The 15656-nt window shown below is 51.1% G+C and overlaps 1 protein-coding gene across 1 annotated transcript; it reads right to left on the reverse strand.

Moving 5' to 3' along the window:
* Nucleotides 1-3156: 3156 nt before the first annotated feature.
* On the reverse strand, nt 3157-14374 carry LACTBL1 (lactamase beta like 1). The gene is made up of 6 exons (XM_026517209.2): nt 14269-14374; nt 11595-11704; nt 9593-9750; nt 8378-8613; nt 5090-5195; nt 3157-4138 (listed from the first exon to the last, which is right to left on the reverse strand). Exons 1-6 carry the CDS (start codon nt 14315-14317, stop codon nt 3157-3159), a joined length of 1641 nt encoding a protein of 546 aa, XP_026372994.2. The 5' UTR covers nt 14318-14374.
* Between the last annotated feature and the right edge of the window lie 1282 nt (nt 14375-15656).

Genomic DNA, 15656 nt, shown 5'->3' on the forward strand with positions numbered 1-15656 from the left:
CCGAACATTTACCCGGGTCACCCTGACACAGAAAACTAAGCATCCCAGGGGGCAAGGGTGGATGTGGGGAGACAGGGATTTGCTATAATAACCTTGGAGGGAGAGGATGATGACTCGGAAAAGGCAGGAAGAACAGAGGTGATGAGAAGGGATTGGATTCTGGACACCGTGTGAAGGTGAGCCAGCATGACTTGTGGGTGGAATGGATGTGAGAGAAAGTGGGCGACCCAGGAGTCTGGCCTGAGCAACAGCAAAGACAGAGCTGCCACTAACTGAGATGGACAGACCACAGGAGATGCTGGTCTGCCATGAGACCGGAAGTTCCGTTTTGGACGTGAGGTAGGGATGCCTCCTAAACATGAAATAGGCAGTTGGACACATGAGTCTAGCGTCAGGAGAGCAGTCAGGGGTAGAGAAACAAAGTAGGGAGTGCAGGGTGTGGCCAGGGAATACGGTAAAGCTAGAAAGGAACAAAGAAGACACAATGACCGTGACCCAGGGCCAAAGCTGTGCAGATAACATGATACCACCACACACCTGTTAAAAGGACGAAAACACAAGCTGCAGACTAGAACATGTTTGCAAACTAGGGACTAGTATTCAGAATGTATAAAGAACTCTCAGAACTCCACAATTTCTTAAAAAGTCCAATCAGGAAAGGGGCAAAAGACAAAAAGAGACATTTTACTGAAGAGGATATATAGATGGCACAAAAGCACATGAAAAGAAATTCAACCTCATTCATTATTAAGAAATTAGAATAACAAAAATAACAATAGTGATAATATCAAATGCTGGCACAAACGTGGGGAAACTAAAAAAAAAAAAAATGCAGGAAACTGGATCACTCCTATATTGCTGATTGCAACATAAAATGGTACAGCCACTCTGAAAACACAGTTTGGCAAGTTTCTTAAAAACAAAACAAAACAAAAGCAAACAACTCCCATTCAACTCATCCGTTGGACTCCTGGGCATTCATCCCAGAGAAATGAAAACTTATGTTCACACAGTTACCTGTAAACAAAGGTTCATAGCAGCCTTATTCGTAATAGCCTGAAATTGGAAACAAGCCAGATGTCTTTCACCAAATGAATGGTTAAATAGACTGTGGCCCATCCATACCATGCAACCTTGACAACAAAACGCAAAAAGCTGTTGATACTTGCAACAACTTGAACAAATCTCCAGAGAATTATGCTGAGTGAAAAAAAAAAATCCCCCCAAATTACATACTGCATGACTCCATACATATAATATTCTTGAAATGGAAAAATTACAGAAATGGAAACCAGATTGGTGGTTGCTAGGAGTTAAGGAGGGGGTGGGGTTGGTAAGCAAGTGGGCACAGCCAGAAAAGGGCAACAAGAGGGATTCTTGCCCTGAGGAAAGTATTCAGTATCTTGACTCTATCAGTGTCAATTACTTGGGCGTGCTATCGTTCTCTAGTTTTGCAAGACGTTTCCATCGGACAAAACTGGGTGAAAGGTACATTGGTTATTTCCTTCAACTGCATGTGAATCTATAATTACCTCAAAATAAAAAGTTTGGGGCACCTGCGTGGCACAGCGGTTAAGCGTCTGCCTTCGGCTCAGGGCGTGATCCCAGCGTTCTGGGATCGAGCCCCACATCAGGCTCCTCTGCTATGAGCCTGCTTCTCCCTCTCCCACTCCCCCTGCTTGTGTTCCCTCTCTCGCTGGCTGTCTCTATCTCTGTCAAATAAATAAATAAATAAAATCTTTAAAAATAAATAAATAAATAAATAAATAAATAGAATAAAATAAAAAAAAATAAAAAGTTTAATTTTTAAAAGGACACGCAAAGGACAAGCCTAAGTTTTGTATTAGCTCCAACAGGCCTAAAATTCATCAAAATTTTTTAAACTTCTGCTCTTCGGCAAAAGACATCATTAAGAGAGAAACTGGAAAGAAAACCAAAGACTGAGGGAAAATATTTGCAATACCTGATCTCACGAAGCACTTGTATCCAGAGCGTATAGAGAACTTTTACAATATGAGAAATACAATTAAAACCACAGCGAGATAGGACTTCACAACTGCTAGCATGCCTAAAGTTGAAAAGACTGACAACGCTAAGTTTTTACAAAGATAGGGAGCAACAGAAGTGTCACATATCACTGGTGGAAATGCAAAATATACACGTGCTTTGGAAAACTGCTTACCTAGATATTTACCAAAAGAAGTGAAAGCATGTATTCACAAAATGCCTTATACAGGAATGCTTTTTCCTAATAGCCCAAATCTGGAAACAACCCAAATGTCCATCAACAGGTGAATGGATAAGCAAACATGGTATACCCACACGATGGAATGCTACTTAACAATAAAAAGGAACAAACTACTGATAGACACAAAGACATGGGTGAACCTTAAAAACATCATGCTGAGCAGAAGGAAAAAGCCATACACCAAAGCCTACACTGTATGATTCCATTTACATGAAATTCTACAACAGGCAAAACTAATCCATAGTGATAAAAATAGAGCTGGTGCAGGGGAGGAGACCGACAGCAAAAGAAGTTTGGGGGATAATGGGAATTTTCCGTATCTTGATTATAGTGGGCATAAATATTTGTCAAAATCATGGCTAATGTGTGCATTTCTTTTTATATAAATTTATATAAATCATATGAATTAAAACTCAGTAGGGTTGATTTTTAAAAGACAAAATACAAGCCCATATTTTGTCTTATATTCAGCAGACACAAATGTACTCTGGGCACCACGGTGGCTCAGTCCGTTAGGAAGCCCACCCTTGATTTTGGCTCAGGTCATCAGATCGAGTCCCACCTCCCCTCCGGCTTAGCATGGAGTCTGCCTGGGATTCTCCCTCTCCTTCTGCCCCTCCCCCTGCTCTCTCTCTCTCTAATAAATAAATAAAATCTTTTTAAGAAAGTACTCTGTCAACTTGCTATGAAAGTTTCTAAATGCTTACTCTAAATCTCTGTACTTAACTCTTCCACCCCATGGATAACAAACAGTTCAAAACCCGGCTGTGGTCCGCAGACCACACTTTGAGGGGCAACGCCTATGCCGCTCTGCCAACATCTCCGCAGTTCCACCTCCCAAACCGAGATCAGAGAGCCCGGAGGCGAGGGAGGGGGTTGACTCCGGAAGGACGGACACAGCCCCCGCGTCACTGGGTCTTGAATACGGGCTTGCGCTGTAGCCTCAGCACCCGGTAGGTGTTAAGGCCCGGCACGTCGAAGCCGGGGGACAGCCCGTGGCCGTCCAAGGGGTAGAAGTTGACCAGCTGCCCGTGCTGGGCCTCGAGGGAGAGCCACGCGTCGCCGAGCGGCAGCGCGCACGGGAACTCGCGGGCCACGTGCAGCTGGAAGACGCGGCCGCGCACGTAGCGCAGCGCCAGCGTGCGGAAGGCGGGGGGCACTAGCCCCTCCACGCGCGGCCCGAACTGGCGCAGGCGCAGCTCGCCCGCCGGCCCGGGGCGCACCTCATAGAAGGTCTGGTTGGCGAAGGTGAAGTAGCCGGCGAAGGGGCGCGCGCTGGGCGGCGGGGCGGGGCTGGGCTCCGCCTCGCGAAGGGCTGTCTCCATGGCCGGCAGGAGCACGTCGTAGGCCTGCGCCACCAGGTCGCGCCCGGCGGGCCGCGGCCCGGCCAGGAGCAGCACGAGGCCCAGGCGCAGCGGCGGCACCAGGGAGAAGGTGGCGGCGTAGCCGTCCAGGTCGCCGTCCTTGCGCACCACGCGGTAGCCCCGCTGCGCGTGGAACTCCCACGGGGTGCCCGTCTCGTTGGCGAAGTAGGCGCCCGAGCAGGCCAGCAGCGGCGTCAGCAGGGTCTTGGCCGCGTCGGGCCGCAGGAGCCGCTGGGGCCCGCTGCCCAGGAGCACCATGGCCAGCTTGGCCAGGTCGGCGGGCGTGGAGTACATCTGGCCGGACGGCCGGTACCAGCCCAGGTCGTAGAGCGGCGCGGGCCGCCCGCTGCCGTAGAAGCCAGCCGCCAGGCGGGCACGCACGAGGGGCGTGAGCTCGAAGCCGGTGTCCGCCATCCCCAGCGGCTCCAGCACGTTCTCCGAGATCCAGCGTTGGTAATCGCCCTGAGCGGTGTGCGCTGCCAGGACATGGGCCAGAAGCGAGAAGGCCAACGTGCTGTAATGGCACCTGGAAGAGGAAGGGTGGAAGCTGGGATGTGGCTTTGGAGGAATATCTCCAGGCCCTAAGGAGCGCGCGCCGCCTGCTCAGACGGTCTGAAATGCCACCAGAGTTTCGTTGGACTGGGCGGAACAGGCTTCACTGCATCCCAGATGGTCAGACCCAGCCGAGACTCCAGAGGTCATTGAATACAAGTCAATATCCTACATCTGGGAAAACTAAACCCCAGACAGGGGCAGAGAATTGCCTGGGGCACACAGCAGCTTGGGGAAGAGTTGGACTCAGCAGGGTACCTGGGAAAGTGGTAAAACAAATCTAATTGGACCTTTACACTTTAGTGTGATTTATTTTTATCAAATGGGAAACTAGAGTCTTGGAGTATTGTGGCGCAAAAACGACAGGGAGCTTGTAGCTCAAGGATAACAAATAGGAGGCAGGATTTCACCCCTCCCAATCCCAAGTCCTACTGCTCCTAGAGTGGGGGTTTGTTCAATGGCCACCCTGGCTGTCCACTCCCTGTCTCATCAGCATCCCATTTATTTCCATTATGGCACTTGGCAAAATCTGTATTTCTCTCGTTTATCTGTTCACTGATGAAAATGGCCACTGTTCACTCAGGAAAATGCACCTTACATGAGGAGAAGCCTGGCTGTATTTGTTCCCTGCTGTGTCTCAATAGCTAGGTGCTGCATCTCAGTTGAGTAGATGCTCGATAAAAGCTGAGTTGATGGATCAACAGAACACGAGGTTCACACGGAACTGGATCTGGGCCCAGCTTCCCCTGCCTGGTTGTGCCCCCTGTCTGGGCCTGTCCTCTCGGTTGTGGAATAGGGGATACATTCAGGGATCCCTGAAGTCTCCCCTGTCTCCAGCTACCTAGGACGGGGTGACACAGGCTCTCTCCTAGGAGGGGTGTGTCATCTCTGATGGTTTCTGATGTGGGTGGGGCGTACTCCTCACCTGGTTCCCGGGTCTGCCACCAGCACGTCATCCTTGAGCAGGCTCAGGGCCTCCGTGGTGCTGCCCCTCCACAGCAGTGAAGTGGACCGGAGCCTTCTGGGCAGCCCTGGAGAGGAGCAGTGGTCAGACCTGCTGAGCCAGCTGAGCGTGGGACAGTGGGCCCCGGGGTGCGCTCCCTCCCCACCTTCCATGAATTGAGAGATAAGGACCACAAAATCACTTAAAAAAAAAAAAAAAAAGAAGAGGAGGAGGAAGAGGAAAAAGAAGAGGAGGAGAAAGAGGAAGAAGAAGAAGAGGAGGAGGGAGGGGGAGGAGAAGGAGGAGGGGGGGGGGAGGAGAAGTCCTCTAGCCTGGACTCTAATCCTGCCTGCGTTTTACTGGGCAAGTCACTTAACCTCTCTGAGCCCCAGTCCCCTCATCTGTAACATGAGGGAAATAATTTCCTATATCATTGGGCTCATGTGAGGATTAGTTGAGATAAAATGCTTAGCATGGGGCCTGGTCATAGTAACTGTTCAAAAAAATAATTGTCATCATCCGCCATAGAAGTTTGATTCCACAAAATTCTTGAGGTCAGTCCCCAAACAGGTTTTGTGGAACTGGCTCCTCTGCCCACTTGGAATTTTCTGCTTATTGGATGCGACCAGTATGGGAAGGGTCACAGGACTGGGATTCTTTCCATCCTTCTACTCAGTAGTTTTCAAGCATCCCCTTTTGTTTCAAGGACTGTTCTGGGACCTAGGGGTTAAGTAGTGAGCAAAATAAAGTCCCTGCTCACATGAGATTTCCATTCTAGGGGAGGGGACAGATAATAAATACTCATACTGTGGAGAAAAATAGCTGCCTGTAAAAGGGGGGGGATTGTTATTTTATCCAGGGTGATCAGAGGAAGGCCTCAGAGAGACGGTGACCCTTGAGCAGGTGAGAGCTGGAGGAGGTGAGAGGGAGAGCCACGCAGCAGTGTCAGGAAAGAATGTCTCCCACAGAGGAAAGAGCTAGTGCAGAGGTCCTGGGGCAGGAATGCCTTGGCATGTTTGAGGACTAGTGAGGAACAGCCAGTGTGGCTGAGGAAGAGTGAGAACGGGAGGACTTTGGAGGTGAGAGCTAGAGGGATATGCCATAGGGTGCTGGAAGGACTTGGCTTTTTGTCTGAGTGGGATGTGACCTCTGCAGGGGTTTTGAGCAGAGGAGTGATGTAATCTGACATATATTTAATCAGCGTTGCTCTGGCTGCTGTTTGAAAACAGACTTTTGGGGGGCAGTGGCAGAAGCAAGGAAGCCTGTTTAATTGATGGTGTCTTAGACTTGGGTACTGGCAGTGGAGATGGTGAGAAGTGGCTGGATTCTGGATATATTTTGAGTGGGGAGCCAACAGGATTTGCTTCTGGAGATGTGGAGGGTGTGGGGGTTGGAGATATCAGGGGTGACTCAAAGGCTTTTGGCTTAAGCAACTGGGTGACACAGGCTCTCTCCTAGGAGGGGTGCAACTGGGAGATGGAGTCTTGAGTCCTGGGTTTAAGTTCTGACTCTGGCACTTTTTTTTTTTTTTAAGAGGAGCAGGGAAGGCAGAGGAAAAAGGAGAGAGAGAATCTTAAGCAGGCTCCACACCCAGCACAGAGCCCGACATGGGGCTCAATCCCACAACTCTGAGATCATGACCTGAGCTGAAATCAAGAGTCAGACGCTTAACCTCCGAGCCACCCAGGTGCCCCCTGACTCTGACACTTCTTGCTGTGCGGCCACAAACCACTTACTTTACCCTCTGAGCCTCTACTTGCTCAGCTTTAAATGGGCTGAAGCACCTGCAGTGGTTTCCCTGCGAGGTGTGGGAAGGCTTAACTTGGAGAAGGGATGAAAAGCTCCAAGAATGGGAGAGAGCTCTAGATTATAGTGACAGTCCATTATAATAGACATTGAGAGCCTAGAACAGTTATTCAGGCAGCCATTGGCTCAGCTGGCCCCATGGGACTGTAGGAGAACACATGCGGGATGTTTTAAAACTAACCAAGCACAGGGTGCTGGGTTCCCTGGGTATGGATAAAGAAGAATCCACAGCACACCCCTAGAGGGAGCCCTGGAGTCAGAGTTATAACCGGGGTCGACTTAACAGGAGCCTAAACTTCAAGGCTCCTCACCTGCATGGCCCCTTCCAAGGCCTGTATCTAATTTTGAGTTTTTAATAATGTATTCTTAAAGAGGGCCCTCAGAATTATATCCACATGAGGCCCCACTACACCTAGGTCTAACCCTGGCTATGATAACCAGAGCTACATTGACAAGTACCTGCCATGTGCCAGATGCTCTGCTAAGTGTTTTATACTCGTTAGCTCATTTAATCCCCAGTAATAATGTAATCCACAGTCATTTTACAGAGGAGAAAAATAGGGCTCAGAGGAGTTAAATGACTTGCCGAAGATCACACAGCTGGGAGAGGGCAGAGCTGGAATTTCAGTGCTCATGCCCTTAACCACGGGGCCCGCTCTCCCTCAAGAAGACGGATCCTGGGACGCCTGGGCGGCTCAGTCGGTTAAGCAACTGTCTTTGGCTCGGGTCATAATCTCAAGGTCCTGGGATCGAGTCCCGCATGGGGGGGGGGTCCCTACTCAGCAGGGAGCCTGCTTCTCCCTCTCCCTCTCTCCCCACTCCCCGCTTGTGCGCACGCTCATGCGCTCTCTCTCAAATAAATAAATAAAATCTTAAAAAAAAAAAAAAGGGAAGACAGATCCCGTCCTGCCTGAGCTACTTTGGGAGGCTCCCTCCTCTCGCTGAGCCTTGGATGCACCATCTGGGCTCGGAAGTGATAACCAGCCATGGCCATCGACTGAGACCTCAGGCCTTTTGAAATGATGGAATGGCAGGTATGTGTGTATTCGTATAGTTTATGTGTGTTATGTAATATGTACGTTATACTTTCTTACGTATAGACATTCACACACCCATATGCACTATAGTGTGTATATTATTTTATCCATTCATATGCTAGCACATAACATGCTGTTTGAGCTTTCTTACCCACTTAAATTAACATCGTATCTGATTCCATCTCCGGTACATAAAGAACATTGTTACCCTTTTTTCTGGGGCTGTATCTTATCTGATTATATAGCCCTGTCCTAGTTTATTTAGCCGTTCTCCCATTTATAAATATTTTGGTGTTGCCATTTTCCAGGCCTGGCATGGGGATGGGTGCTCGGGGGATGGGCGGTACGGCCAGGCTGGATGAGAACCTGCTCAGTTTCCGCGGCTGAAATGGTTTGGATTGAGCTTGAAAAGTTCAAAGCTGCTCACCTGAGAGCTGGCTGGCCATCCTTCGGAGGGTGACCGGCGAAGGCCTTGGGGCTGGGCCCGCCTCCTCCAGCCCGTCCATCAGGCTCTGTTCAGGAGCCGATGCCATGCCCAGCGGGTCGTTAATGGTGAAGGCGCTGGCATACCGCTCCAGAGGGTCGTCTAGGGAGGCCACAATGCCCTCCTCCCACAGCCGGTACAGCATGAGGACAGGAAAGATCTTGGAGATGCTGGAGATCCTGGACAGTGTTAAGGTCACAGGGGTGCAGAGGACATGCAGTTGGCCCCACAACCCCCCTCTGCTCTGCACCCCCACGCCCCAACTTTCTAGTGTTCTAGGAAAGCGCAAAGTCCACCCTTACCCAGTGTCTCAGATGGAAATTCACCAGCTTCTGTAAAACTGCCATAGGGATGTTTGAGAACATACCGCAGTGCTGGGTGGGCACTCCTGAGCACCCGTCCCCACGCCAGGCCCTTCCCATTCTGAGACAGAATGGGATGGGATCATACCTCTGCCTCACACTGGCCAAGTGGTCTTGGGCAAGTACTAGACCTTTCTGAGATTCAGTTTCATTGTCCATTTCACAGGTTGGAGAAAAGATTGAATGAGATTGGGCAACATACTGGGCAAAGAGGTAGTAATATGTGTTCAGTAAGTGATAGCAAATACAATTGTTGGCCCCCTGCCTGGCACAAAGCAGGTGCAGTGTGAGGGGAACCTCCGGCATCTTCACGGTATCTCTGGGAGTGAGCACACTCACTTTGCGTGGTCAGCTTTAAGGGTCCCACAGGTAGCACCTAGGAGGGGGGACTCTGGATGTGCAGCAGAAGGTCCTACGTTTCTTCCATCGGGACCACTGCTGCCAACTGACAGGGACCTGGGACAAGGGCCCAGGAATTGGTTATAGTCCCTTTGTGGCAGACAGAAGGGCGGGGGGATGGGACACAGGGAACATTTTCTAGGTAGGGAGGTTTGGGGCTAAAGGCTCTCCAGAAGGGATTCCTTCCTGACCTTTTATCCCTGTGGTGTGATGTTGGGCACTCTCTGGTCCTCTCCGGACCTCAGTCTCCTCATCTATAAAATTGTCAGGACTTAATAAAGGGCCCTGGCAGGTTGGACGCCAGTCATGATTCTCTTAAGTCCCCCTACCTCCTGGGTCTCCCTGGTCCTCCCATCCCTGCCCCCCTCCACAGGACACTGGAGGTCACTCAGCTGACCGGTACATGGTATATTCATTGGGGGGCCCAGAGGCCGGGTCTGAGCCATTCTTCCTCCCGAAGTTCCCAGTCCAGAGCACGGTGTCATTGTGGATGACAACTGCAGACATGGCAGCCAGGCCCGGGGCAGACAGTGCCTGACGCAGGATCCTGCCCACCTTGGAGGAGGAGAGCAAGAGCCTGAGAGTGCAGGCACGAAGACGCCCTCCGCTCATTCCGCATGCCTGGCCCGCTCCCACAACACCCCCTGCACCCAGCACCCTGGCCTGGCTCCCCTCCCTTCTTTCCCCACTGTTGCTAGAGCTTCCAGACCTCTGGTTCTCAGACCCCCTGGGATGAGACCCCCACCCACTTGCAACCAGAGCAGCTCCACTAAATGTGTTTTCTGTGTAGGGCATAAGATTTTTGTTCAAAGAAACATTTCTTTGGCAAAATGTAAAAAGAGGGAGGGATTAAACTACTGGTCTAGTTGAATGCTTGTCTGATGCCCTAGAACACCTCCAGGGGACCCGGTCTGGCCCCCTAATGTTGGAGAAATCATGATAGAGGGCCCATAGGCCCTCTTTGAACATTGATTGAAAAGACATTGTTTTCAATAATGAAATGCAGTACCCGTGAGAACCCCTATATCTGTTGGACATTTGGCATATGTGCCAGGCACCATATAAAGTGATTTTCACGCATTGTCTCACTTAATCCTCATAACAAGTCAGTGCTCACTACTCCCTATTTTACAGATGAGAAAAGTGAATCCATGAGATCCCAAGTGACTTGCCCAAGCGGCTAATGGTTCGTGGAGTCAGGATTAGAAGCCCAGGCGAACTCCAGCCCTCACTCCTAATTCACGGCCAGACCGCCTTGCCGAGTGACTTCGCAGATGGGGAATCGAGCTCTGTCCACCTGTGGTTCCCGCCCCAGCACCAGCTGTGCCCCTGTGTGCCTCAGTGTCCCCCTCTGCAGACGCAGACTCGCAAGCCATTCACAGAAAGCAGCCACCATACACTGGGTGCGCACTAGAGGGCAGCCTGGCTGTCACTGCTGCTTTGTTTCATTTTCACGGCTAGGACCCTGGAGCCCCATAGCGCCCTTAGCTCCTTCTCCTTCACTAAACTTTTCACCTATTTGCAGACAGTGATGGTGTCTCTGCGCTGGCCCCTGCCTTCTCTCGTGTGGACGTCAGTCCCTTCCACTGTCCCGGACGACAGTTTCCCATCCCTGCGCCGTGCTGCTGCTCGTAGACTTCCGGTCATGTTCCATTTGTCTGTGTGTCTCTGGAGGTGAGTGACCCGGGGTGGGGGTGGGGGTGGGGGTTGGGCTGGCACAGCCCAGCGCCAGCTGACAGCCCCCTCTAGTGTTGGCCATCGTGCGGTGCTAACAGTTCTGTTGTAGGGCCTGTGTGTTTAATATCGCACCGGCCTCTGGGGTAGGGGCTCTGTCCTCCTTCCCCGTCCCCCCCCTTTCTCTCTTCCCCACCTCTGCCCCCACTGGCCTGAATTTCCCCATAGCTCTCTTTGTGTGCCTTGCCCTCACTCTGCTGTCCCTGGACCCATGCACATGCTGGTCCCTGTCTCCAGAGCACACGCTTCGCTCCTCCATGCTCCCTTACTGCATAAATGCATATCATCTGGGTATCTCCTACTTGTTCACATCTCAGTGTAGACACCACTCCCTTCAGAAGCCTTGCCTGACCCCAGAACCAATTCTCTGTACCCCATAGCTCCCTAAACTTTCCCTACCCTCACTCGTACCCCTGAGTTATGGATGTTATTTGTCTTCACTATTCTGTCACTTCCAGACTAGTAACATCTTTAGAGCAGGACAGTATCTTCTTCCTGCCGTCTGCCTGGTGCTTAGCACACAGTAGGCGCTCAAGAATTGCATGCTGAATGAATGAATGAATGAATGAATGAATGAATACCACTGCTAGTGCCCAGAATGTCCCCTCCCCTTCCTCACCCAGGCCTAGCCTACACACCCAGGTCCCTCTTGGATCATCACTGACCTTTTCCAAGGCCTCCTTCAACACAGGGAGGGGGTGGGCCAGGGGCACAGGCTCCGGGTGCCGGGGACACATCTTCACAGGGGCAGAGGTTGCCTCTGGTCCCAGGGAACCTAGAGGGAACATCACATGTAGAGTAGTGGGGGACAGAGATCAGGATAGGAGTCTAGGGGTCATCCTAGAAGAGATGGGAAGGTGACAGCAAAGGCCGGAGCTATGCCTCGGGGCCAGCCCTCCCAGCTGGCAACAGCCTCCCCAGAAAATAGCAGGACACAGCCACCCGCCATGGGCAGCAAGGGGCAAAAGGCAGAGTCTGCCTGGGAGAAGGGACAGTCCCACGCCGGCCACATGAGTCTTGGTCTTCAAAATGCCAGTCGGGCCACGGTTCCCAGTTGGCAGCCCTTGCCTCTTGCTTGACCGGCTTCCGTGTAGTCAGCTGACTTAGGAAAGTTCCAGCTCCTTGGGGCAGGCTCAGCCATGTCTGTCTGTCTCTGCTTCTCTAGTTCTGATTCTATATTTGGGTGGAGAAGTAGACTTGGGCCCCACTTAGGCTTCAGGCTTAACCCATAAGGGACAGTGCCTCTGTCACCAGAGTGGTATGTCTGGGATATCAGCTTTAAGTCCCATTCTGCTTTGGTCCAGGTGTATGGCTTCCTGGGAACCTCGGGGGAGAAGCCGTGGGCCTTGGCAGGACAGGATTCAGGCTGAGAGATCGCAGCGGCCCTAGACCTCCCCCTCATCCTCGAAGAACAGTGTAGAGTAGTGAGGGTGTAAGCCCCCAGAGGAGCCACACCCTTCTTGAATCCTCCCACTGCCTCCTGAGACTACCCAGAACGGAGAGAAGCCACTCTGTGGGAGGCTCATGATGGCCTTAAATTCTTCCAGCTCCTCCCACCTCTTGAATCTGGCTGACTTTGTCAGGACGAATTGACTGAGCACCTTCCAAAATTAAGCCTTAATCGTTCGCTCCCTGGGACCACTGCCCCCTCGTGGATAAGCCTGGAATAGCGGCCTTGAGAGCGAGTGTGCGCGAGCAGAGACTTGCTTAGGAGGCTTGCCCCCTGCATTGAAAGAGCCCAGGTTAGACCAGCAGCAGAACTGTCAGCAAGCCCACAGAATCATGAGAAGGAATAAATCACTTTGTTTGAAGTCAGTAGATTTGGGGGTGGTTTATAACTCAGCATTCGATAACTGATAAGGTCCCAAACAGAAAAATTACAAACCTTACGGAAGATCTCTCAGCAACTCCCTGACATAGGTTTAATAATTAGAGTAGGAAGGGCTCAGCCAAAGCCTAAGCTTTGCTCAGTCTGGGACTCCGGTAGGGCGGGTGCCTCCAGCCCTGCATTAGTGGGCACACGCACAAAAAGTCACCTAGGAATTTTAAAATGCAGATTTGAGAGGCGTCTGGCTGGCTCATTCTGTTAAGCGTCCAACTCATGATCTCAGCTCAGGTCTTGATCTCAGGATGGTGAGTTCAAGCCCCGTGTTGGGCCCCACGCTGGGTATGGAGCCTACTTTTTAAAAAATGCAGATTTGATTCAGTCGATATGGGCTGGAGCCAGGGCGGCCTCATTCCTGACAGCCTCTCAGGTGGTGCGCACACGAGGGCGAGGATTAGATCACCGTGCTCAGCAGACCCAAGAAGGTCCACGAACTGTTCGTTTCCCATTTGTGACAAATTAAGGAGAACATTTTAAGAGCACGCATTTAGAAACTTCTATAAGCAGCTTGATGGAGTAATTTTGTGTTGAATCTTAAAACTTGGGCTTCTATTTTATAGCCTTTTTTTTTCATTTAATTTCTCTTTTTTTCATTTAATTTCATTTGTATCTATTTATAGTAATACTGGTCTGCTTTGGATTGGTAGTTTGACAGTTTGAGAAGCATGGCCCTAGAGGACAGGCCGACCCACCTACTTGGGGACTGTTTGCTTGAGGGGCTAAGAAGTCCCTGATAAAGGGATTTACCCTAGAAAGAATGGGTTGGGGTGGGAGAGGAAAAAGTCAGCAAGAAAAGAAAAGGTGCCAGTTCTGCAGAATATCTCTATGGGACTTTGGGAGCCCAGGCCACCTCACTGAGCCTTGGACATCTGTAACAGGAGAGGAATGGAGCAAGACACTCTCCCCAGCTTTAGCAGAGAGCTGGGATTCTGGATGAGCCAAGATCCCAGGAGGTTGGAGGTCAGAGGGATTGCTGTAGCAACAGAAGGCCTGGGAGACGTTACCAGCAGTGGTGGCTCATTTGCCAAGCCTTGACCAGCCCCTGCTGGAGAGGTTCCAAGAAATGGCAGGGTCTGCCCATTTCTTGGACACCTCATTTTTCCTCGCAGGGTCTTAGATATAGCTGGGGGAGGATCTTTAAAGGGGGGTAGGTTCTGGAGATCCTACCATGAGGGCTGAAGACCAGGCAAGAGAAATTCCATTTGCACATATTGGGGGATGCTGAGTTTTACAGCTAGGTAGTTTAAGGACACCCCAGTGGCATTGGGAGCCACGAGAGCATCAAGACACAGAGAGGTCACACAACTGGCCCAAAGATACACAGCCAAATGAAGACCAGAGCTTCTGAGTCTAGATCCTGTGGTCTTGCCCCACACCTGCAGATCAGGAGCGGCCGCCCCAGCCCACAGGACCCACGGGGGTGGGGAGCAACTCAAGGATGCTGGTGTACTCACTGGTCTTCAGCTTGGGGAGGTGGTATTGCCACAGGAAGCAGCCAGTCATCACCACAGAGAACAGGAAGAAGAAGCTGCAGGAAGCTGGGAAGAGCCACTTCTTTTTCACTTTTGGCAGGCGGGGCTGCCGGCCCACCTGGAAGGGGAAGGACATAGGGCACGGCCCCCATGGCAGTCAGCAGGACTCCTACCATGCCTTAGGTTCACCCAGACATCACGGGAGCCCACAGCTTGGGGGAAATAGCACACCTGTAAAACCAAGGTCCTTCCCAGTATGACCCCTTCAACAGCTGTGCCATGCGTGCACCTCTGCACGCCCGGGCCTTTGCACAGCCTGTTTCCTCTGCCAGGCATGCCATCTCTCTCCTGTGCACTTAATAAAATACCTAAGACCAGCTGAAATGCCACCTCCTCCATGAAGCCCTCCCCAGCCCTCCTCATCCAGGTCCCCGCCACAGCACTTTGTACAAGCTTCCACCATGGTACAAGCCCAACTCCCTAATACAACAGTTGGACTACTAGGAGCTGATGTTCCTAATGGAGTGCGAGTTCTCCAAGGGCAGGGCACCCACTGCTCAAGTTTGTTAGATCTTAACATTTTACCATATTTTCCTCCTATCTTTACATTTTTAAAACTACCATGTCCGTTACTTGTTTAGTGTATGGTCTGTCCATCCCATCCCATTAGAAAGCGGGAGTTCTTGTTTGGTTTGCTCACTATGGTATTTCCCGTGCCTAGAACGGTCCCTGGAACACAGCAGACCCTAATAAATAATTACCGAATGGATGAACGTAAAACATTCCAGGTGGACGTGATGCCCTCTTTGTACCACCCGCGGATTTCAGTCTCCTCCCCTTCTTCCCAGATGTAGCGCCCATTCTGACCTTGCTGTGTGTCGTTACCGTGATGTTTTCATTCGTCTGCTCTGTTCGTGCATCCGTAAACGGCACGTAGTATCGCTCTGCACGTTTTTAAACTTATGTAAAATATATCCTACTGTATTACTTCCTTCTTCCCAAAACAATGCATGTAGTTCCGTATCATTCACTTTAACTTTTGTAGAGTATGCTAGTTAGACCACGGAGTCCAGAGCCAGGCTGCCTCAAAAACATGACTCTTTGGGGGCGCTTGGATGGCTCAGTTGGTTAAGCGTCTGCCTTTGGCTCAGGTCATGATCCCCAGGTCCTGAGATCGAGCCCTGGGTTGGCTCCCTATTCAGCCGGGAGTCTGCTTCTCTCTCTCCCTGTACCCCTCCCCCCTACTCGTGCTTGCACACTCTCTCTCTCAAATAAATGAAATCTTTTTTTTTTTTAATGCACTTTTTGTATGCATTTGAGTTGAGACACTGTGCCTGGCGGTGAAATTTCTGGCCGGTAAGGTGTGGCCC

The sequence above is a fragment of the Ursus arctos genome, unplaced genomic scaffold (genome assembly GCF_023065955.2).
Source record: "Ursus arctos isolate Adak ecotype North America unplaced genomic scaffold, UrsArc2.0 scaffold_32, whole genome shotgun sequence".
Lineage (NCBI taxonomy): Eukaryota > Metazoa > Chordata > Mammalia > Carnivora > Ursidae > Ursus > Ursus arctos.

Coding starts and splice junctions, on each gene's coding strand:
- LACTBL1 (XM_026517209.2), bottom strand. CDS start 14,317: ATGACTGGCTGCTTCCTGTGGCAATACCACCTCCCCAAGCTGAAGACC. Junction 11,705..14,268: donor CCTCCCCAAGCTGAAGACCA/GTGAGTACACCA, acceptor TGTTCCCTCTAG/GTTCCCTGGGACCAGAGGCA. Junction 8,614..9,592: donor AATGAATATACCATGTACCG/GTCAGCTGAGTG, acceptor AACACTGTCCAG/GATCTCCAGCATCTCCAAGA.